General features: G+C 41.7%; 2 protein-coding genes across 6 annotated transcripts in view; one reads left to right on the top strand and one right to left on the bottom strand.

Moving 5' to 3' along the window:
- Positions 1-433: 433 nt before the first annotated feature.
- On the bottom strand, positions 434-6,330 carry CMTR2 (cap methyltransferase 2). Of its 2 annotated transcripts, none has more exons than XM_081952317.1 (3): positions 6,281-6,330; positions 4,569-4,666; positions 434-2,794 (listed from the first exon to the last, which is right to left on the bottom strand). In XM_081952317.1, exon 3 carries the CDS (start codon positions 2,756-2,758, stop codon positions 485-487), a length of 2,274 nt encoding a protein of 757 aa, XP_081808443.1. In that variant the 5' UTR covers positions 2,759-2,794; positions 4,569-4,666; positions 6,281-6,330; the 3' UTR covers positions 434-484. The 2 variants fall into 2 exon arrangements, with proteins under 2 accessions (XP_081808443.1, XP_081808442.1); XM_081952316.1 differs by having other exon boundaries at positions 6,123-6,327.
- A 231-nt stretch (positions 6,331-6,561) lies between these two features.
- Positions 6,562-22,878, top strand: part of CEP295 (centrosomal protein 295) — a 60,226-nt gene continuing 43,909 nt past the window's right edge. For 3 of the 4 annotated variants that reach the window (XM_081950684.1, XM_081950686.1, XM_081950687.1), the window contains exons 1-7: positions 6,562-6,688; positions 9,523-9,649; positions 11,654-11,854; positions 12,008-12,132; positions 13,435-13,528; positions 16,771-16,884; positions 18,674-18,814. In XM_081950684.1, the coding sequence (XP_081806810.1) occupies positions 9,548-9,649; positions 11,654-11,854; positions 12,008-12,132; positions 13,435-13,528; positions 16,771-16,884; positions 18,674-18,814 (777 nt within the window). In that variant the 5' untranslated portion in view covers positions 6,562-6,688; positions 9,523-9,547. Of the gene's footprint in view, positions 6,819-9,512; positions 9,650-11,653; positions 11,855-12,007; positions 12,133-13,434; positions 13,529-16,770; positions 16,885-18,673; positions 18,815-22,878 lie in introns of all 4 variants that reach the window. The other variant, XM_081950685.1, reaches the window with a different exon arrangement.

The raw sequence follows: 22,878 nt of genomic DNA on the forward strand, positions 1-22,878 counted from the left end.
AATATATATATATATATATATATATATATATATATATATATATATATATATATATATATATATATATATATATATATATATTTATATATATATATATATATATATATATATATATATATATATATATATATATATATATATATATATATATATATATATATATATATATATATATATATATATATATATATATATATATATATATATATATATATATATATATATATATATATATATATATATATATATATATATATATATATATATATATATATATATATATATATATATATATATATATATATATATATATATATATATATATATATATATATATATATATATATATATATATATATATATATATATATATATATATATATATATATATATATATATATATATATATATATATATATATATTTGGCTAGTTAGGCATATATATATATGCCTAACTAGCCAAACTAGAAAAGCTGTAGCCTCCTCATGCCATATTCTGCTGTTCAATTTGGACAATCAGATGCAACCGTCTTTTTGCAATAGCAGTATTGAGGTCCCACAGGAACTCCATCAGCAAGCCCTTCAGCAGATGCTCCATAGGTACAAATTGCAAAATCTGATGGGGGGACTTTGAGTCAAGCAGAGTTCTCATAAGTTCACTTAGCTGTTGCAGGTATTGGAAAACCGAATCTGGAAGACCTTGATATCCAACACAGAGCAAGACAGCATTGGTCCTTAGGGGCTGAGACGAGGTGGGACAAGCAAAGGAAATAAGCTGGAAACAGCTCTGCAATATGAAGACTAAACCCGCCATGAAGCGGGTGAAGCAAGAAAGAACAGGCAAAGCCAACGCATCGCCTTTCTGAAGCTGAGAAAACGCACTCAAGAGGCATTCTAGAAAATGCAGCTGATATTTCGGTTCTCCGTCGTGCAGTAAAGTACAGCTAAAAGCCAAGAGAGGGGCTGACTCCACGTTTTTAATTTCCCAGCCAGCCCTACTTTCACCATCGTAAAACAGGGGGAAACCTAAAACCAAGCACTTCCTTTGGCTCGTGCAATCTTGATCCGGAGCAGGTTCGAGACGTTCCATTAGTTCTGATAATTCGGACAGCACCGATGATGCGGGAAGAACACAGCAAAATTGGCACTCTGCGTATGCCGCTCGGGTGAGGTCACCGCCAATAGTTTGGCCAACCAACGATTTTTCGATGGCTTCGTTGAGGCTCTTCAATACCTCCCCGCCACAGAAGGGAGAAAATTTAACTCTCGGCAATTGCTGGCCTTCCAAGATATACCATAAGTGACAGTCGAGGTTGCCAGGGGCTCCTTCTAAAACGCAGCCCTTCCCAACGTTACCGAGAACGTGCTCGTCAATCCACTGGTTAAGACATCCTTTGACAACTTTATCTTCCCAGGAGAGGGATTCCAGCAGCTTCCGCTCGTTGTAGGTGCAGAAATACCTGTTCCTCTGCCCAAACCATTTGGAGTTCATGCTGTAGCCGGCGTGAGGCTTCTTCACCAGCCAGTTGTTTCGGGCCAGGGGTTTCAATTGGAACCTCTGCAGGAAATATTTGATGCAGCAGTCCCGCAGAGCGTTTAACCTGGCCTGCTCCGCCTCGTCCATGTGGTCAAAGAGCCGGAGGTTTTCGGAAATCGTTTCCGTTTGCTGCTTGTGAAAGAATAAGCAGCATTCTTCGTGGACCTTGAGAAAGGACTCTGGGATCAAGTGCTGGGGAAACAGGGCCATGGACACCAGTTCGGACCCAAAGTTCTGCAGCATCTTAGATAAGACGAAGTGAACGGCCTCCCGGCCCAAATAGCGCAGGCAAACCACGTAGGCCTCGGAGTTCCCTGCTTTGCTCGTCGCGGGTTTAAAAACATGAACCTCCTCGAAGGAACAGTTGAGGAGAAACATCAAATTCACCGAACTATGTTCGAACAAGGTGAACATCTTCAGGACAAAAGAGCCTCCGGGACTCAGCGTCATTAAAGCGGTGACCGTTTCGCAGTAATGCAAGGGGGAAACGAGCGCCTCTTGCTCACCCGGGTTGCCCTGGCAATCGAAACTCCCGTCGGAGGTGACCAAATGAACGGTGGCCATGTTGCTTATGAAATGCTGCAGCCCCGTGAGGTGATTCAGGCTCATGACGTCTCCGGTGTTCTCCGGACCAAAATACCACCAGGGCAAAGTGTTGGCAATAAGCCGGTCGTCCATAATCATCATGAGGGTATCGTTCGCTTCGTGGTACGGATTCAGGGTGTTGGCCACCCAGTTCCAATCGCAAGGGATGCGGTGAGACTTCAGATAGTGGTTGAGGCTGGCTATAAAAGCTCCGGGGGCTTCACATAGATGAACAGAGTTGAGTTCGCCGTTCTGAAGAGCGTCGCTCGGGAGAAGAGGGAAAGTGCAAACGATCTCGTGGAATTTGCACCACGCCTGAGTGCACAACTCAGCGTTGACCGACTTCTTGACGTGGGCAATAACTTTCCCTGCTTTGTTGGTGAAGGAAGTGTGCTGGTGCCACTCATCTAGCTGTTTATCACTGAGTTTGTTCTTGACGTCGTTCAAGGAATCCTTGAGCGCCTCAAGGGAACCGAACGCTTTGTGATGGGAGGCAAAAACCTGGCTGGGATCGGGCAACTGCCATTCGTTGTTGGCTGGTTTGGTGTAGGAAAAGGTCTTCTGGAACAGTTTTTCAATTTCGGCAAGGATATCTGGTCCAAACTGGTCAAGGTTTATTATCTGCTCGTCGGACATGGTCTTCTGTTTCTTCAATTTCAGGTCCAGGAATATCTGGAAAGGAAAGGGAGAGTCTAAAATGCAAAGAAATGAAGTAATGTTTTAAGAACTCAATAAAACACTTCCTTAACTTTGGGTGCAGAAGGAAAGAGATTTCCCTTATGCCCATGATGGCAAACCTATGGCACGCGTGTCACAGATGGCACACGGAGCTCTCTCTGCAGGCACGCGAGCCATTGCCCCAGCTCAGCTCCACTGCACATGCGCGCACTGCTCCCACCAGCCTGATTTTTGGGTCTCTGCCACGTATGCGGGAGATGTGCGTGCATGCACGGGGGGTCATGCGTTCATGCGCGGAGAGTGTGATGCTCCCCTCCCACGGCCCATTTTTGGTCCCAGGGAGGCGTGGGTTGGGGGGGTCACACGCACATGCGTGGGGCCCAGTGCACATGGGGGGCATCGCCGCATTGCATTACGGGTGTGAGCGAGGACAAAAAGGTTAGCCATCATTGCCCTATGCTGAGCATTTCATCTTGCAAGAAAAGATGAAACAAATGTGAAAAGAAAAACGTATAGCCCACCCAGTAATCAGGCAGAGAGGAGGTGTTCTTGACGTACTCTTCCTATTCAAAACACTTTTTTCCCAATCCGTCTTTTGAGATTAACAAGTCCCAATATTTTAAGTATTGTGATTCAAGAACAGCAAATAATTCTGGGGGATGTAGCTGTAATACACACAGTATACGTAAATGGGAAAGCCGACTCTGAATGAAAAATGTGTTAAGCACCAGAAAAGACTGAATCCCTCTATAATGAGAATTTAGCATTTATTCTCAATGTAAGGAAAACTTACGAGATCTCTATTTTTCTTTTTCAAAAATGGTTTAAAAATTGGAGGATAAAAGGAAATTCCATAAATATTGCAGATAGTAATTGTATTTTTTATTTATTATTTAATTATCCACCTTTCATTATTTTTATAAATAACTTAAGACGAACATACATAATACTGCTTCTTCTTTCTATATTCTCCACAACAACCCTGTGAGGTGGATTGGGCCAAGAGAGAGTGACTGCCCCCAAAGTCAGTGAGCTGGCTATCATTTGTAAGGTAGGCCTAGAATTCACAGTGTCCCATTTTCTAAATATGTTTTATGACAATACATAAAACATTAAAGCAATCTCCATGGTGGATAATTACTCTAAAAGGACTTTGAAGTTGTCTCAAGATTTAAAAGCATTTAAATTTGTCTACTGAAATAATGGGATTCCCAAGTGATTAAGTTTGTTGAATTTGGCAAATGCCACATTGGAATAAAAGCTAAGTAAGCAACCAACTTCCATTTCTTCAAGAGATTCCAACGTCAAAGAATTTAAAACAAAAATGTTGCCGGCTGGGATGACACGGAAAGAAGAAATATTTTTTTTATTAGGCTGCAATTGTCTCCTTCAACCCTCCTTCAGCAAAAATGGAGCTTGTGAGGGTCGCACGAGCTCCGTTTTCCCTGGCAAAGGTACCACAGGCCGATCCTTCACTGTTTCCAGGGCGACCCTGTAGGCCAGATCTAATCACCCCGCAGGCCTTGAGTTTGACACCCCTGCCTTAGATTATTACTAAAAATAAGAAAGGCAGAAAACAAAACAAAACCTTACCAGCTCACAGATCCCACTGAACTCAATGAACTTTATTTGCAGACCTTGAGTAGAAGGTACTATGACTGTAAAATGCTATGTGCGTCTAATTAAAAATAGCATTCATAAAGTACGATGATTTACTCACAGATAAATGATTTACTGCAGAATAAGTTTTTTGTGTTTAAGTACCCACCTGTTAGAAGGAATGCATTGATTACTCTTCCGAACCTGGTTGCAAATGCTGTAGGTAGGTCCAAGTTCTACCTATTATGGAGAAGAATTCCACAATTTCTGCAAGAAATAATCAGTCAGTTTTTTATTTTTATAATGTTATTTTCGATCTAAGAAGCTAGCTTTGCTGTAGTGGACTATTTTTTAACCCCTGTTTTATGGATTGGCAGCACCAAACCTACCCCCTCTGATCTCAAAAAAAAAAAAAGAAAGAAAGAAAGAAAGAAAAAGAAAAAAAAGAGCAGGGTGACACCTGGTTTAATATGATGAGATACTAACAGGAGATATCAAGTCTATAAACTATATTGGGAAGTTTAAATAAAAATCAGAAGGCAGATCAATTTATCTTGTTGCCCAAGAAATCACAACATGAAGTTGTCCACGAAGTGACCAGAAGCTCAGCTTATTTCGAAGAAACTGACTTTTACTGATTCCTTTCAACTGAAGGTTCTCAAGGCAGCTAACCCATTGTACCACGTTATACAAGCCATGAAAAAGCTATGTTTTACAATAAAAAGCACTCTACAGAGAGAGTGCTAACTATTGGATGACCGCAAGGAATATAAATCCTTCCTTTCTCCACCCTTCAAGTCAGAACTGAAGAAGCTTCTTGGATGAGAAGCGAAACGTCTTCAAGGAAAAACAAAAACAAAAAAAGTACAGTTGCTTCTTGGAAAAGCATCTTTGGAACAACCATGACTTGGATGACTGAGAATCCTCACAGACTTGGAAAAAAAAATATTGACAAAGGCACAGCAAATTTAGAAATATCATTGCAAAGAGCAGAATACGGAAAGAAAAAGAAGCATGAATGCACAGACCAATATGGAAAAGATAATTAAAAAAGACGCAAGAGGCATTTCAGCAAATATCAACATTATTATAATTAAGAACGATCGTATCATTATTATTAAGAAAGTGGCTACCCATATTGATACAGGAGATCAGCATGACATCCACTTCCTAATTTCAGACACAAACAGCACATAAAGTAGTCTTTGCAGTATAATAATTAACATTGTTTGACCCAAGAGACAATTTTGGTCTTTTCAGATTCTACCCTCTGGCATACTGATAAGGGGGGAAATTTAAGCATATTCTAGTTGTAGATTATAGGGGAACTCTGGCTTAGAAAGGACGACAAGGTAATGCATCAAATAGCTTCAGGCACCCCACACAAATGCTATATACTAATCCAAAGGTATCCAACCTTAGCAACTTTTAAGACTTGTGGACTTCAACTCCCAGAATTCCCCAGCCAGGCTGGCTGGGGAATTCTGGGAGTTGAAGTCCACAAGTCTTAAAGTTGCCAAGATTGGATAACCCTGCTCTAATGCTTTGGGATCATGCAGCATCTGGTCAGATCTCTCAGCAGCCTGTTGATGAACAGAAAGCATCTCCTAAATGATATTTAAAGTTTTTTTTAAAAAATATACGAAACAGCCCATCCTACAAATAGGAGCCACCCTTTTCGACATCACCTTAACCCACCACCCGTTAACCGAGTTTTTCTAACCTGCCCAACTTTCAAAACTCCTCCACTTCGGATCCCAACATTCCCCGTCAACAGATTCCCTCTCCTAGGGGAGAATTTCTTTTTAAAAAAAACAACCCTTATTTTATTTTACAACTTCACCTTTTTTTTAAAAAAAAAGAAAAATTCCTAAGACTGACACATCGTCCAACTGCTACGCAGGCGCACTTCCGCCCGTTCGTTCCCGAAGTTCTTCAAAGGGAGCGTTTGGGGCGCATGCGCCACCCTCCAAGGAGGCCATGGCCGCGCGTGCGTAATCCGCAGCGTGGCGTTGGGGCGTGAAAAGACAAAAGTGCTGGTAGGTTTTTTAAACGGAACGCACATGCGCAGAAGGACTATCCCCGCGAGAGTCCTCCTCCCCGCGTCCCGGCCGTTTCTAATTGGACGAAAGACTAGCAAGGCGGGAGGGCGCGCGTTATGAGCTGGCAGTTGATGGAGCGGATGTGACGCAGCCGGAAGCGGCTTTGCAGAAGCTGTTGGAAAAGAGAGAGAGGGAGAGGGAGAGATGACCCTGACGGGGAAGGGAGAGTGTGGCGTTTGGTGCGTACGTGGGTTTGTCGTCTTTTACGGGGTTGTGGAGCGGCGGAACCCGGAGCCGTATTTGAGGCCTGTTCGAGCGGCGACGCTCCTTCGATGAAGCCGAGGCAGTCACATTTCCTGAGTGTGGGCTACACTGCAGGGTTGTTGTACTCTTTAAGATCCTTTTGGGCAAACGTGGTGGTGGGGGTTGTAAATAAAAGCAATAATGGTTGGAAGAAAAATCCGGTCCGGTTCCAACCCGGGAGAAAGACGCTGGAAAGAAAATTGGGGTTGATTGGAAAGATCAAATATAATATCAAAATGATAATTAAGAATTATCATAACAAGCCCCTGTTTATTGATGAGCAAAACCAACAACAGCATGTAGTTTTGGGGAAGCTGACCAATTGGCTTGATGAATGCATGGTTTTTTATACAGGTTCTGAGATAGAATGGGATGGGGATGGGAATAGAATTAGGATAGAATAGAATTGAATTCAATTCTTTATTGGCCAAGTGTGACTGGACACACAAGGAATTTGTCTTTGGTGCAGATGCACTCAGTGTACATAAAAAGGCAAGGTACATTCGTCAAGAATCATAAGGTACAACACTTAATGATAGTCACAGGGTACAAATAAGCAATCAGGAAACAATATCAATATAAATCGTAAGGATACAAGCAACCAAGTTACAGTCCTGCAGTCATAAGTGGGAGGAGATGGGTGATAGGAATGATGAGAAGACTAATAGTAATAGTAATGCAGACTTAGTGAATAGTTTGACAGTGGTGAGGGAATTATTTGTTTAGCAGAGTGATGGTGTTTGGGAAAAAATGTCCTTGTGTCTAGATGTCTTGGTGTGCAGTGCACTATAGCAGTTGTTTTGAGAGTAGGAGTTGAAACAATTTATGTCCAGGATACAAGGGGTCTGTAAATATTTTCACCGCCCCCTTTTTTACTCATGCAATATACAAATCCTCAGTGGAAAGCAGTTTGGCAATAATTGTTTTTTCTGCAGTTCTAATTACCCTCTGAAGTCTTTGTCTGTCTTGTTGGGTTGCAGAGCCAAACCAGGCAGTTATAGAGGTGCAGATGACAGACTCAATAATTCCTCTGTAGAACTGTATCAGCAGCTCATTGGGCAGTTTGAACTTCCTGAGTTGGCGCAGAAAGAACATATAATATCAAAAGGATAATTAAGAATTATTATCATAATAAGCCCTTGTTTATTGATGAACAGAACGAACAACAGCATGTAGTTTTGGGACAGCTGACCAATTGGCTTGATGAGTGCATGGATTTTTATACAGGTTGTGAGATGCTACAGGGGGTTGTGCAATGTAGCAAGCCTGGTGCCTTTTATTATTCTAATGGTGGTGGGTTAATCCTAGCATGTTCTAACCTAAAAGATCATATTATCTATATTAATATTAACATAGATAATAAAGATATTCTTTGTTATCTTTTCCATGTTGGCTGATTTTGGTCTTGTGACTTGAGAACTCTGCCATTCATTTCCTGTTCTTAGAATTTGGGTGGGGGGGTCATGTAATTTCTTAATCCCGTCAACTGGAGCTGAAGGTATATTGTTTGTGAATAGGCTGGCCTATTGCTTAATGGGCACAAAATATTAATCTCTTACTTACTCATCTCTTGACTATATGGTAGTATTGCATTATGAAATAATAGATAATAGAAATAGTAGAAAATAATATTTTGGAAAGACCCAACTATGGTATATTTGTTATATCATTGCTGTTTTTATGCAATCATGAGGCTAGGAAGCTGCTATGGCAATCTTGTTGGAGTGCTCTGAATGCCTCAAGGATTAATTAAACAAGATCTTGAGAAGTTTTTTGTTTAAAGTTTTTTTTGAAATCATATCCATTAGTGCCCTCTTCAGGTGCTCTTTTCCTTTGAAACTTGTTGAAGCACTTTAAAAAAACACATATTAAATTATCCTGGGCCCATTTGTCCACAACAGTGTTTGTAGCAGTGTGCTGAAGTTGTGGGGAACATATTCTTTAAAACCCACATGTCCTTGAGATGCTTTTAAATTGTGTTTATTTGCTACTCTCAAAACTGTTTTTCAGAACAGCAGTTCAATGCCTTTTTACTTGAACTGAGAAATTTGAAAACATGAGAGTAAGGCTGAAAACAGAATAGAAATGTGCTATCTAATTCAATGCCCCCATTCTTTTTATTTTCATTTTTAATGCATATTGAATAACTTTAAAAGCATTTTGTATGAAAGGTCAGATGCCTTCTTCCCTTTCTCCCAGATTGCCTTTTATAATGAAGCAAATGGACTGCTGTGCTTTCAGTGTATTTTTTCCTTGGATACAGATGTCCGTATACAGTACTGAAGTGGTTGAAATGTTGTTGATGAGAAACAAAACAAACTCTGTGACCCATGAAATGAATTCTAAGAGAAAAGCTACAAAGCCAAGAGATTTTTTTAAAAGTTTGCATAATCATTCTGTATACCATTAAAAATAATCCTTTCCCCTTTACTATAGCCTGTATATACAGTACCCTGTTCCCCTGAAAATAAGACCTCCCTGGATAATAAGCCCAATCGGGCTTTTGAGCGCATGCTCTAAAATATGCCCTCCCCAAAAATATTGCAACACAGCAGCAGTCATCAGGAGAGTCCTGCACCTCAAAAATAAGACCTCCCTGAAAATAAGACCGAGTGCTTATTTTGGGAGTCAAAGGAAAATAAAACCCTGTCTTATTTTGGAGAAACACGGTATAATATAATTATTCTGTACGTATACTGCATAGAATACTACTGTATTACTTTCCAACTGAGATATATATTGATGCTAAGCATGTTTCTATTGTCTTTGGAAACGCAGCCTTGAATAGCAATCATAACCAACCATGAGAAGAAAAGTGGCAGGAAGATTTAGACTTAGTCCTAACGAAGAAGCTCAGCTGTTGAAAGAAGAACATGAACGAAGAAGAAAATTAAGGCTGCAACAGGTATGTTTGCATTGGCAGGAGACATTTGTCTTCGATCAATTTTAAAAAAACAGCTATTATATTCAATTTTTAAATGCGTATATGGCAACAGGGCATGCTCTGAAATGGGGCAAGATCTGAACTTCTCTAGAGCGGCAGAGGTGTCTGGGAATAACCCTATATGTTTTGCAGTGATCTTTAACCTCTTCCTGGCTCGACTTTTAGGAAGATGGCTGGGATTTTCTGTTCACTGTTTCCATGCCAGCTAAGTTGATAAAATGTACGATATCGTAATCAGCAAGTTCAAACTTCCAGCTCTGAGAAATGACTATATGACCCTGATTTCTTTATTGCTAAGATCTCTGCACTGGTTTAAATTGGCAAATTCAATTGAGGCATGAAATTAGGATTAGAAAGCAGGGAGTTGCTTTTCACCAAAATAAAGATACGATATAGTTTAGTTATTTATTTAATTTATATACTGCCTGACTCAGCCTCTTTGTGGTTCATAAGTAAAAACAAAAAATTAAAACAGTGAAAAAGAAATACCTCAATACTCAACTGCTTCAAAACTCATCGAATTTGGTCCTCGATGCATTTTGATGTGAAAATGTTGTCCTGGTACTCATTGTTTGGTATTTGACACGCTGCAATAGGAAGTGGGGGACAGCCATGGAGAATGGACAGGAAGTTGACTGTGTTGGGAAGGAAGTGGGAGTTGGCTGCAGAGGGCAGACAGGAAGTCGACCATGCTGGGAAGATCTCTGACATAGAAAAGGGGACAGACAGAGAGTCCTTCCTAGATGAAACAAAGGGCCATGTAGTAAATCATGTGGGAGTTTTTTGGTACTTGTCGTTTTTAGTACTTGTTGCGCCTCCCGGAACCAATTAACGAGTACTGAGGTACAACTCTGGACTAGAATGAGGAGTTAAAAAACAATAATAACCAGACAGGAATGAAAAAAGAGATAGACCTCGTCTTCAAGGCACTTCAAAACACTTTCGTTGTGCATGCAGGTGCTGCTACAAATATAACATGGATCCTAGTTAATGTTGGTGTTTAATCAAATGAGGCCAACATTCCCAACCCTGCTTAGATTACATCAGCCAGACAAACACTATGGTAAATAGCTGTTCCATCATGTATGAAGACTGTTTAGTCTAGCGGTCACCAACTGGTGGTCCGTAAGAAAATTATGGTGGTCCGGAGATAAAATTATTTGCATTTTTTATATTGCACAAAATCAGGGGTCCTCAAATTACGGCACCGGGGCCGGATACATGCAATGAACATTTGTATTGCTGCAGAGAGTCTCCCCCTTTGGGGTATATTTGTGGGGGAGCAGATATTCTGTCTTGGTGTCTGCTTTGGCTTCCTGGGTATGGGGCTTTGGGCGAAGGCTGGGGGGAAGTGTCGGTGATGGCGAAGAGCCAGAGGACCTTGTTCCCATGGGACTGTATCATGGCCTGAAACTGCCTGACCAACACAACCCGCTGAGCCTCCAGGCACCGGTACCTGGCCTTGCACTCCCGCAGCTCTTCCCTCTGCTTGGAGGCTTTATGCTCGTAATCCTCAGTGAGGTGCTTCTGCTGAGCTTCCTTCTCGGTCAGATCCAATTTGAACTGAGCCAGCTCTTTTGCCAACTCTTTCTCAGGGGGGCTGCTTAGCTCCAACAACTGCTTCCTGTTGGAGTCCTAAAGAGCCTGGGTGGGCAGGTGAGGAGGGGCTGGGAGAGGAGGGGCGAGTAAAGGCTGGCGAGGTGCCCCTTGATGTGAGTGACATCCTGTTGGGCACACCACCCAGTCACCCAACCACCTAGCCACGCCCACCCAGTCATTAGGCAGATCATATTAGTGGTCCGTGGGATTTAAAATTATTAATTTGGTGGTCCCTGAGGTCCAAAAGGTTGGTGAACCCTCGTTTAGTCAATGGAAGTAAAATAACTGGAAATCAGGATATAGCAACTAGGTTGCATGGTAAAACCTTCTATGGAATTGTTGACCGTCATTTTTTTGTCCCTCCAGGTCAGGGAACAGGAGCGGAATATTGCTTTGCAGATAAGACAAGATGTTAAGCAGCGAAGAGATGAGCACCTGAAGCAGTTGGCCGAAGAACTGGAGGCAGAATGGCAGAAAACACAGGATGAGAAGATTAAAGCTCTGGAAAATCTATATCTGTCAAGTTTAAGAGCTGTAGGAGAAGGGCATAAAGAAGCAAAGGAAAATGTAGGTAAATGATCGTGTCATTGAATGCTTTTGCAGAGAAAGAAATAATATGGACTACTTTTTTTAAAAAGCAGTTCTTAAAATTATTTTCCTTATTTAAATTAATGCAGTGCCTAACACGGTACCCCTGTCTGCTTCTTTGTCATTTCAAAGGAGCCTGATTTGGAAGCCCTGGCAAAGCAAGCAGAAGAAAGGAAAGAAGCGGCTAAAAAGAGATATAAAGAAGCCCTGAAAAAACAGAAAAGCCAGAAGGAGAAATCGCTGAGAGAACAAACCAGGTGGTAATAAAAAAAGTTTCTTCCTTGTGAATGTATTTAAGTTTGAATTCAGTGTTAATCTGAGCGTCCAAGTGAGAATATTCTCTTGCAAAACCTGGAAATCCTGAAGGGGGCGCTGAATGAGAAGGTTTCTAGATCACTTCGCATGGCACTCCCTCAAGGAAAGACCCTGAAAAAAAATATTGTCTTACTGGACAGGCAGAAACCACTAAGAATTGGTGGCTCCAAAGATATCTGCTGCCTATTTATGTAGGGCTCTATAGGTGACAACCCACAAGAGAAACCACCTTGAATGGATATTCAAAAAGTAACTAGTAATGAGCACAGCTCTGAATGCATGATAAAGGTAATTATATAGTGGTAATTATCACAGCTTAAGCTGCTACCTTCTGAACTGGAACATTTCCAGGTAATCTTCAAGGGTGGCCACATGTAAACTGGTGTTCTGACCTAGGCTTCCCCAGCAGCATGAAGCCGAGTCCTCGTCCCGATAAACCTCTATAATTTTAATTTACAGTGATTTCCTCTCCAGCAGAGTCTTTCCTTTCCCACAGTCTTTCACGCTAGCTCACAATTATCGACCTTTATCAGGCTTGGAGAGTGGCCAGGCCGATGTCTTTCAGATACCCCAATACTTGGCGAGAATGCAGGAATGAACTTATTGTCTCCTGCAAACTCCACTCCCCCTTTCGCTCCTCTTTTATTCCCTATGGGTAGGGCCATTCACCATCCATCTGTGACCTTACTCCCAAGTTGACCCCTGCTCTTTAGCTGTTCCCTTCCTCTGGCAACTCTACGCATGCGCCCACTGGGAACAGGCTCCAGCTGTTCGTCTGCCTCACTGATGTCTGACTCCAAAGGCAGCTGATAACTGGAATACTGCTCTGGCCCCCTCTCTGCCTCAGATGCAGAGAACTCGTCAGAGCCTTCCCCAGACTCCAGGGCTGGCCCATGAGTCCCCAATCTCCTCACTGTCCGAATCTGCTGCCAGCTCTGCTGGCTGTTGCTGGGCCACCACAACAGGATTGGGGTAGTCCAAATGAAAGATGCCTAAAGATTGTAAGTGATGCCCAGTATACAATTGTCTGAAAGCCTCCTAACCACACTTGTTATCTGCTCCTCAAGCAGGAGCTGCAAGCCAAGATCACTAACCAGTTCTAGTGTGACCCACTCCAGAAACAAAGACCGTAAACAAATATATCTCTATATTTTTGACATTTGTAGTTTCTAAGTCTTGGAAGAGAGCAGAGGTTTGGTTAACCTGTTTTGTTTCTTGCTACTTTTTCTTATTGTCTAAACAAGGCGAGCAAATGCCCGAAAACATGCCTTTGAGGTAGAAAGAGAAAGAGCGACCAGAGTTGCAAGCCTGCCTCCTCCTCCGCCCCACCCTTTCGAAGTGAGTATTCTTTCCAAATAGTTTACAAACTGCTGAACTTCTTTGAAATGGGATCTCGTGATAATGGCTGACATAAGAATTTATAATAGGCCTCTTTCCAAATTGGAAATAGAAGAAGAGGGTAAAAAGAAGAATATAAAATATATCAAGATAGAGATAAGAATAAAATGACAATTGTTAGTCCTAGTATTATGAGAATAACTATGTTTAAGGTTATTATTGTATTTTGATTAGAAGATATGTTAAGAAGGAAATGTGGAGCTTTACAATGTTTTAAACATTCAATGTATTGTTACTCATCGAAGAATGTTGCATAGAAATATTTGTACCCAGATGGCATACTGCTTATGGAAAGATGGAATGTTTATATTTCTAAAATTGAAAATAAATAAAAAAAACTTTAAAAAGGAATTTATAATAGGCCTAAGCATAACACTAATACCAGTTGGTTTATTGTCAGGGTTTGACAGCATGGATGTTGGGTGATCTTCTAGCTGCAGATGAAGCCACAGTGGTTAAAATCATTTTTGTCCATTCAGATTTATTGGTATATAACATTAAATATACGTACATTATGGCACTTTTTGAGAATACGCATGCATAACATATACATACTCGGAAAGTGCCATAGTGTATATTTGATGTATGTACTATTTAATCTGAATGGACAAAAATGATTTTAACTATATAATGCAAAAACAGAAAAAAACATGCATCCAACAGTAACAAAAAAAAAATTGTGTACAAAAAAAAAAAAAATTACCCAAATATCAAATAAGTTTAAACATACAAAAATATCCATCCCAACTGGCTGCTGGAAAGAAAATTCATATATATGCATATTTTATATACCTGTTTCCCCGAAAATAAGACAGGGTCTTATTTTCTTTTGACTCCAGATATATGGGCTTGGTCTTATTTTTGGGGAGGTCTTATTTTTGAGGTGCAGGAGGCGGTGAGCGTGGTCACCTCATGGCTGCTGCTGTGTTGCAATATTTTTAGGGAGGGCTTATTATATGTGTGTAGGAATGAGAGGAAAGGTTACGTAAAGACATGCGCAGCAAACATCCATGATCTCAGTAGCTGTTTATCTTTTAACCTATGAGCTCCCCTAGCAGAGAGAGGCCATACCAGAGAGTTATGTGAAGCCTCTACTCTGGTTGGGATGGACTTAGATATTGACAAGGAAAATGTACCAATAAGATGCTGTTGCTACCCCTGCTTTTGCTTTGCTTGTTAAAACTGTATAAAAGCCAAATAAAATCTGCGTAAGGCAGACAGACATTTTGGACACGACCTGCTGTGATGGATTTTTGAAACCTACATATATGTTTATGTTTTATGATACATACCGTATTTTTCGGAGTATAAGACGCACCAAGGTTTTGAAGAAGCAAATTAAAACAAAAAGTAGGTAGGTAGATAGAGGTATAGAGAGGGATAGAAAGAGAGAGAAATACAGTAGGTAGGGAGAGAGTAGGTAGGTAGGTAGGTAGGGTAGATAAAGGGATAGAGAGAGAGAAATACAGTAGGTAGGTAGGTAGGTAGGTAGAGGGATAGAGAGAGAAATACATTAGGTAGGTAGTGAGAGAGTGGGTAAATAGGTAGGTAGATGGAGAGAGAGAGAGAAATACAGTAGGTAGGTAGGTAGGGAGAGAGAGTAGGTAGAGAGAGAGAGAGAGAGAAATGCAGTAGGTAGGTAGGGAGAGAGAGAGAGTAGGTAGGTAGGTAGATGTTTCCAGGTGTATTTATCCATGTGCTGGAGAAGGAAATCGCTGACAACTGCAGCACCTAAGACTTGTTTATGCTGGGGCACAACACTTGATCAATGTAATTCTCATCAATCAGTTAAAGAGCTTTCCAAAAGGGGGGGTAAGTTTTGCACTCTGCAAACCTCCCCAAAATGGCCTGTTTTTTGCGAAAATGGCCCCGTTTTTTTTTTCAAATAAAAGGCATGAATACCTTGGGGGGGGGCTTGCAGAGTGCTCCTGGGAGAGCAAAAATGAACAAAAAACGGTCAATTTTTCTTAAAAACAGCCCTGTTTCTTTGTCAAAAAACCTGCATGCATAGCCTTATAGAGGCTTACAGAGTGCGGCTGGGGGGTGCAAAAAACGGCCCTTTTTTGCTCGTTTCTGCCCTCCCCAGCCCCAGCAGCTCTCTGAAAGCTTCCATAAGGCTATGCATGGCCATTTTTGCGAAGGGGCAGGGCTTCGGGAGGCAAAAAAATGCTGTATTCAATGTATAAGATGCCCCCAGATTTTCAGCCTCTTTTTTTGAGGAAAAAAGGTGTGTCTTATACTCCGAAAAATACAGTAACTTTCTGAGAAAAGAGTGTCTCAGTCTTTCTTGCTTTGCTTTCTTGCTTGTATTACCAAGGTGAAGCGAACTCAAATGTCACCTCCTTTTCAAAATACGGTACATACACACACACAGAACTGTACAGACTCATACTATTAAAAGAATTGGCACTGCCTCCTTCATATTCAGCGGTCCTAATCAGAGATAATTAGTTGTTCTTAAATGCATTAAAATTGATCGAACAAGTTATCACAACTTCCTTAATTTCAGGGAAGTTTAAGCATGACTAATTTAGATCAAAGCGAGAGCTTCTGGCTAGGTTTTTTTTGTATGCAGTGTTCTTCCTGCTTCAGAATACTATATATTGCAGTTAATCTCCTTTTCTGATAAACATTTAGAACATTTTGATGTCGTTTAATATTTAAAAAGTATGAGCTGTAAGATGAAAGATGCATAAGTAAATTTAATCGCAGCTGGAAATTCTCCTAGCCTGGTTGCTATTTGTCATCCTTCATTGAAGTGGGAATGATGGTGAAGATCTTAATGGCTATTGCTATAAGGACCCCTGAGCTTATATCTGAGCACCACATGTTTATTATTTATTGCGCCATCTAATTATGTTTGGTTTTCAGTCCATATAAAGTATGACAGTATTGTCATGCATCAATTTGCAGCATATTATCAATTGGAATATGTTGAAGCTGTAGGGTTCTTCCTAGGGATGCTACCTTCTTAAAGCTGTTTTATTATTATCATTAATATGTATTTGCAATTTGTGCTATTTTTGATTGTTATTTTATTTCTGTTGATAGCTTGTGATATTTTAACCCTGGCAGTATTTGGCATCTTATGTACAAGAGGTAGTCAAGTAATGTTTGTTTCGTGATCGTAACCTCAGAAAAATTCACCCTTGTTAAAACAACGCATTATTTCAATTTTTCAGAATATTGAATTGAAGGACATCCCTGCAGTGAAAATGAGTGATGTTGATAATTTTTCGATTACTCGACACCATATCCTTGACCCACATGTGGACAGAGAAATGAGCACGGAACAGGTGATTTTCAGATTGCACATGAACCATTGTGTATTTTATCTATTGAACACATACAGTATTTATACCTTGCTTTTCAGCCACAAGGATTCGCCAGGATAGAGCATACCAATGAAGTGTCTCTGTTTTCAGGTTTATAGTTTGGAGCAGGGGAGATAAACAAGGAAAATGACTGTATTTTTTCGCTCCATAAGAGGCTCCTGACCATAAGACACACCTAGGTTTAGAGGAGGAAAACAAGTAAAAAACAATCTGCCTCCCAGCGTCCATCTGGTATTCATCTGGCTAGCGTCCTTGCAGCAAACAGCCTGCCTCCTCTGTGTCTGCTGCCTCAGCCAGGGAACGCTGCAGCCTTCACTTCCGAGCAGCTGATCAGCGGTTGGATCAGCCTCCCGCAGTACGTTGATCAGCTGTTTCAGGCGTTCGCTGCTGCTGCCTGTCGCCCATAAGACAAACATTTCCACCCACTTTTGAGAGGAAGAAAAGTGCGGCTTATGGAATGCAAAATATGGTAATTGTTGTAAATTAGCAATTCCTAAAATTATACACATCTCCTATTTACCGGTTGAAATGCAAGCGTTTTCTGCTAAGGCACCAAAAATGATTCTTGAAATGACTAGCTCCTTGATGGTGAATCTATGGCACCCGTGCCAGAGATGGCACACACAGCACTCTGCTGGCACGTGCGCCTTCGCCCCAGGTCAGAGCTCCGTGGCATTTCTTTCGTGAGCTTCTGCTTCCCTGCAACCAACGAAACAAGCTCACAAAAGAAAAGATCTTATCCCAACACTGTCGTGCTGCCAGTGTTGGGAGGCTCTGCCTCCCGCCAGCCAGCTGGTTTTCAGGTTGTTGGGAAGGTAAAAGCATTCCGTGCCCCTTTGGCATTTAGTCATGCCGGCCAAATGACCACGGAGATGTCTTTGGACAGCGCTAGCGCTTCGGCTTTGAAAAGGAGATGAGCACTGCCTCCTAGAGTCAGGAACGACTAGTACATATGTGCGAGGGGAACCTTTACCTTTACCTTTATATATTGAGATTACACTAAAGGGTGATGCAATGGCCAGAAAAAAAAAGTTTAGGAACCCCTAATCTAGAGGCAGAGCAGTATAGATACTGTGCATGGCTCAAAACTGAATGGGGAGCTTTTTGCGGTTTTAATAAGTTGGGAGAATGTATTGCCATGCTATTTCCAGGAAATGCATTTCTCCTGTAGGGCAAATAGTAACTACTCTTTGGAACCATATCATTGATTCATATGCTAGGTATGGGGAGAGGGGTAGTTATTCCCCTCCTCCCCAGTCTTAGAGTTTTGACACACTATTGCAGGGGGTGTCAAATTTTATTTCATTGAGGGCTGCATCAGGGTTGTGTTTGACCGGGGGGGGGGGGCAGGGAGGCGTAGCTAGCTCGAAGTCACTCATTTCAGGGAGGGCTTCCGTTTTTGCCTGCAAAAACCGCCTCCAGCACTGTGCCAGCGAAAACACAGCCCTCCCAAGCTCCGTTTTCACTGGCAGAGGCACCACGGCGGCTAGTCCATTGCTGTTTCCAGGACAGCTCCGCGGGCCAAATCTCAGCACCCGGATCCTGCCCGCGGGCCTTGAGTTTGACACCCCTGCTCTATTGGTTTAAAGCTGATAGATTCACGGTAGTTATAAAAATACCTCTCTTGGGTATTGCGTTTGGACCCAAGTTTGTTTTGGTTTGCTACGTTTTAGCCGTAGAATTTTTAATTACGATATTCTTTGAGGCACTACAGAACTTGGTTGCTAACTAGTTGCTGGTTGGTTGTCAGCCAGATGCTCGGTTACTAGCTAAAGAGGAAGCCAAACAAAAGGAAGTGCTGCAAAATGACAAGGAAAGAGAAAGGCGAGAGCAGCAGGAAAAGGCTTATTTGAGAGGAAAACATGCCTTGAAGATGGTTCGACTGGCAAGAGTAAGTAAAACGTAAATATTCTGCCTTCTCAAACGTGAGTAATAAAACGAGAATTAATCTTAATGTTGTAAAGTATTTTGGAAAAATGTTTTTGAGGGCTTCAACCTTTAGCTTCCAGATTTGTAGTCAGAATGTTCTTTCTGTTGTCGAAGGAGAAATATAATTGAAGATCTGAAAAACCATCCTGCAGTAATTCGGACAGGGAGGAAGGGGAGGTTTGGCGTTTGAGGCTATAAAAGTGACGAGACACAAACAGTATCTATTTAGTTGGCTATTAAATACTGTATTGTCAGACCTGCCACCACTTACACCTCTAAATAGAAATGATCCTTGGCTCCATGTGTTGAGGAAGGTATAGTTTTATTAGAAGTCAAGTGTATTGCAATAATGCATAGTCAGAATGTCACTGTTGCGAGCCTAGCCATTTAGAAACGAGGCCACACCATTGGTAGAGCAATTCCCCTTTACTGATCTCTTTACTGGTCTCGCACGGTGAATTGGGAATCTAGCCAACATTACCGGCTTCTGCCTGCCAGCTGATTATGAGGGCTCGGCAAGCCCCATCCCCATGGCTCACTCCAGGCTGGCTCCAGCAAAGATTCTCCGGCCACTGCTGCTTTGCCCTTCTGTCCCACCCCCCACCCCCACCCTCGGGTCTGCTGCACCCCCCTCCATGCGACTATCACAACACCCAGCACCCGATACCCAGTAGTGCACCTTATGCAACCCCTCCCCTTCCCCCTCCTTGCTCTGGCAACTCTGAAACGGCACAGGGGTGTATCCGCAAGGTCACTGTCTCAGATGTTGACAGGCGGCTCCCCTCTAGCAGGGGGAACGTATCTGGAAAAGAGCAAGCACATGTACGGGTTCACAGAATCTCTAAGTTCAACTTTCCCCTCCTTTTGCTACCTCCCATCACCCATCCCCATGTAACCAGTTAGGTTCAGGCAGGATGTTTTCCTAACGGTCAGTTCAAGCACAGAATGGAATGCAGCTGGTATTGCTGGGTGACCTTGAAGCAGCATCCCAAAGAGATACAGCACTTACTTTTGTTTTCCCTCTCGCCTTTCCCCTTCTCCCAGTTCATGGAAGTCTGTCACCGAACAGTAGTGAAGCACAAGCAAGCACTGCATGTTGAATCGTTTGCAAGCAGTGCAAACTGAATCTTAAATAGCAATAGCACTTAGATTGCTTTCCAGCCCTCTTAAACGGTTTACAGAGTCGGCCTCTTGCCCCCAACAATCTGGGTCCTCATTTTACCCACCCCGGAAGGATGGAAGGCTGAGTCAACCTTGAGCCTGGTGGGATTCGAACTGCCAAATTGCAGGCAGCCGGCAGGCAGCAGAAGTAGCCTGCAGTACTGCACTCTAACCGCTGCGCCACCATGGCTCATGTCACTTTTTTCAGCCTTTTTCAATCTTAAAGTTTCCACATGACTTACTTTCTGGCAATTTTTACGTAATGACAATAATCAAAATTTAGTATGAAATACTTAGCGAAGGGTTCAGTATTATACTGGTATTACGAAAAAGATATGTGATGCCCAGTGGTTCTTTATTGAGAGATAAATATGCAAAAGATATGCGGAGGCTGAGAATATCAATTACATGCACTTTTGTATGCAAATGACGGTGCGGTTGATTGGTTAAATTAGTTAAATTATGTAATAAAGTCAGGAATACGGATCTATAAATTAATGTATTGAAGAAAAAGATTTTTAATATATTAAAAGATATTTCTTGGTCATGAAAATGCAGTAAAGAACTGCAAATAAAACCTGTATGCGGCCTGGAGAAAAGCTATGGCAACTGAATACATTTATCTTGTACCTTGTTCAAATATTTCTTCATCCGTTTCCTCCACCAGATTCTGATATGGAAAAAGTGATCTATTGCAAAGAAGAAATGTTTGTCAAAAGAAGTAGAAATGTTGCGTTATAAGAGTGTGGTGTTTTATGGATATGAGGCTTGGATATGCCAAGAGAGATGTAAAATATGTTAGATGTGCTGGAAATGGCTTTAGTTAAGATATGTGTGTAGTAAGGAAAGAAGATATATAATCAAGATTGAATGGGTGCCAAATGAATGTGGACTGTTTACAGAAGTGACTGGCCAGTATAAAAGTGGTTTTGTCATATAGAGAAAAGCAATGAGATTTACTTCTTACTGCCATTCAGGATCAATTCTGAACAATTCCCTTGGCTATATAGAATAGAGTAGAATAGAATACAGAATAGAATAGAATTCTTTATTGGCCAAGTGTGATTGGACACACAAGGAATTTGTCTTTGGTGCATAGGCTCTCAGTGTACTTAAGAGAATTGAATACACCCATCAAGAATAAAAACATACAACACTTAGTGATAGTCAAGATTATTAATAAGCTATCAAATCGTACTAGGAAACAAATAAAAACAATATAATATGAAAGATACAAGCAACATGGTTATAGTCATAAGTGTGGAGAGATAGATACTAGGAAGGAAGAGAAAAAAAAATAGTAATACATTGCTAGTAAATTATTGACAGTGTTGTGGGAATTAGTTGTTCAGCAGAGTGATGGCATTCGGGGAAAAATTGTCTTTGTGTTTAGTTGTTCTGGTGTGCAGAGCCCTATAGCGTCGTTTTGAGGGTAGAAAAGTTGAAACAATTTATGTCCAGGATGTGAGGGGTCTGTAGATATTTTCACAGTTGTCTTTTATATAGCAAAGTAATAACTAGGGATGAGAAGAAAGATTTATACAAGTGCATAAATGGAAGAAACCTTTTCTGATCAGAAGTCATTGAACTCAGTGAGAATGAATCTTGGTTCTGAGGGGGGAAATCAGGCTTTCTATCTCTTTCATCCAATAGCCACGAAGGCTTTTTTTTTAAATTTACAATGTTTTTTGAAAAGCACAAACATACACATTTCCGTAACGTTAGTTTCCTTGCAGAAGTCTCATGGGCCACCTTCCATGCTGAATTCCTTCTGCGCCTGCTGCTTTGCTGCCTTCTCCCTCCTTTCATTTCCTCCGCTCCTTTTTGTCCTTGATCCCCTTGTCTCACACACAGAGGGAGCTCCTGGGGATTTTACTTTCAGTGGCCCATTCCCCCAGCCAAAACATTGAGCCGGAAGTAAATCAAACGCAGGTAGTTCTCACACGCAGCTCTTTGAAGTGACAGTGGCGTTGAACAAGGGGACTTACTTCCCCGAAAATAAGACCTCCCCTGATAATAAGTCCAATCGGGCTTTTGAGCGCATGCGCTAAAATAAGCCCCCCCCCCCTACAATATTTAAAGGCATGTGCAGCCTGTCCCCAGCATTTCCGGGGGGGGGGAAGAGGGGAGACATGCCCCACGCGCCCCATATGCACCTGCCGTCCATGTGGAATGGCCTCACGGAGGCTGCTACCGCAAACCCTAGCTAAAGAGCGGCAGGCCCAGTGACTCTAGGGCTGGTAAGAGTGTGCCGGAACCTCCGGCCCTCTCTAGATCAGCTGATCCACGGGCCGAGGTTAAGGGGCCTCCTGCACCTCAAAAATAATAAGACCTCCCCGGAAATAAGGCCAAGCGCTTATTTTGGGGGTCAAAAGAAAAGAAGGCCCTGTCTTATTTTGGGGGAAACCTGGTAACCAATAGCCAATCAGCTGGCTATTACAATGGTCCCAGTGTCCTGCAATCCTGCAATCACAATTTATGAACTTTAATGCCGGCTTCCTGCGGGCAAAGTCAATGGGGAAGCTAGTTGGAGGTTGCCAGCGATCACCCGACTCTAGAATGCTGCAACCAGGCAGGATATGCCAGCAGCTAAAAACAGCGGCCATTGCCATCGTAAGTTGGCTTAGTCACTAAGCAAGGACTAGCTGTAATAATAATAATAATAATAATAAACAACCGTTTATCTTACTTTGGGATCTTACGACTGAGTAGTGTATCTTACGATTTATGATGATTGTGTTTATGATTACGATCATGATTTATCACTTATTGCTTGCATGTACACTGAGAGCTTATACACCAGAGACAAATTCTTGTGTATCCAGTCACACTTGGCCAATAAAGAATTCTGTTCTGTTGTATTTT

This window comes from Natrix helvetica, assembly GCF_964273705.1.
Source record: "Natrix helvetica genome assembly, chromosome: 4".
In the NCBI taxonomy this organism is placed as follows: domain Eukaryota; kingdom Metazoa; phylum Chordata; class Lepidosauria; order Squamata; family Natricidae; genus Natrix; species Natrix helvetica.

Coding starts and splice junctions, on each gene's coding strand:
- CMTR2 (XM_081952317.1), bottom strand. CDS start 2,758: ATGTCCGACGAGCAGATAATAAACCTTGACCAGTTTGGACCAGATATC.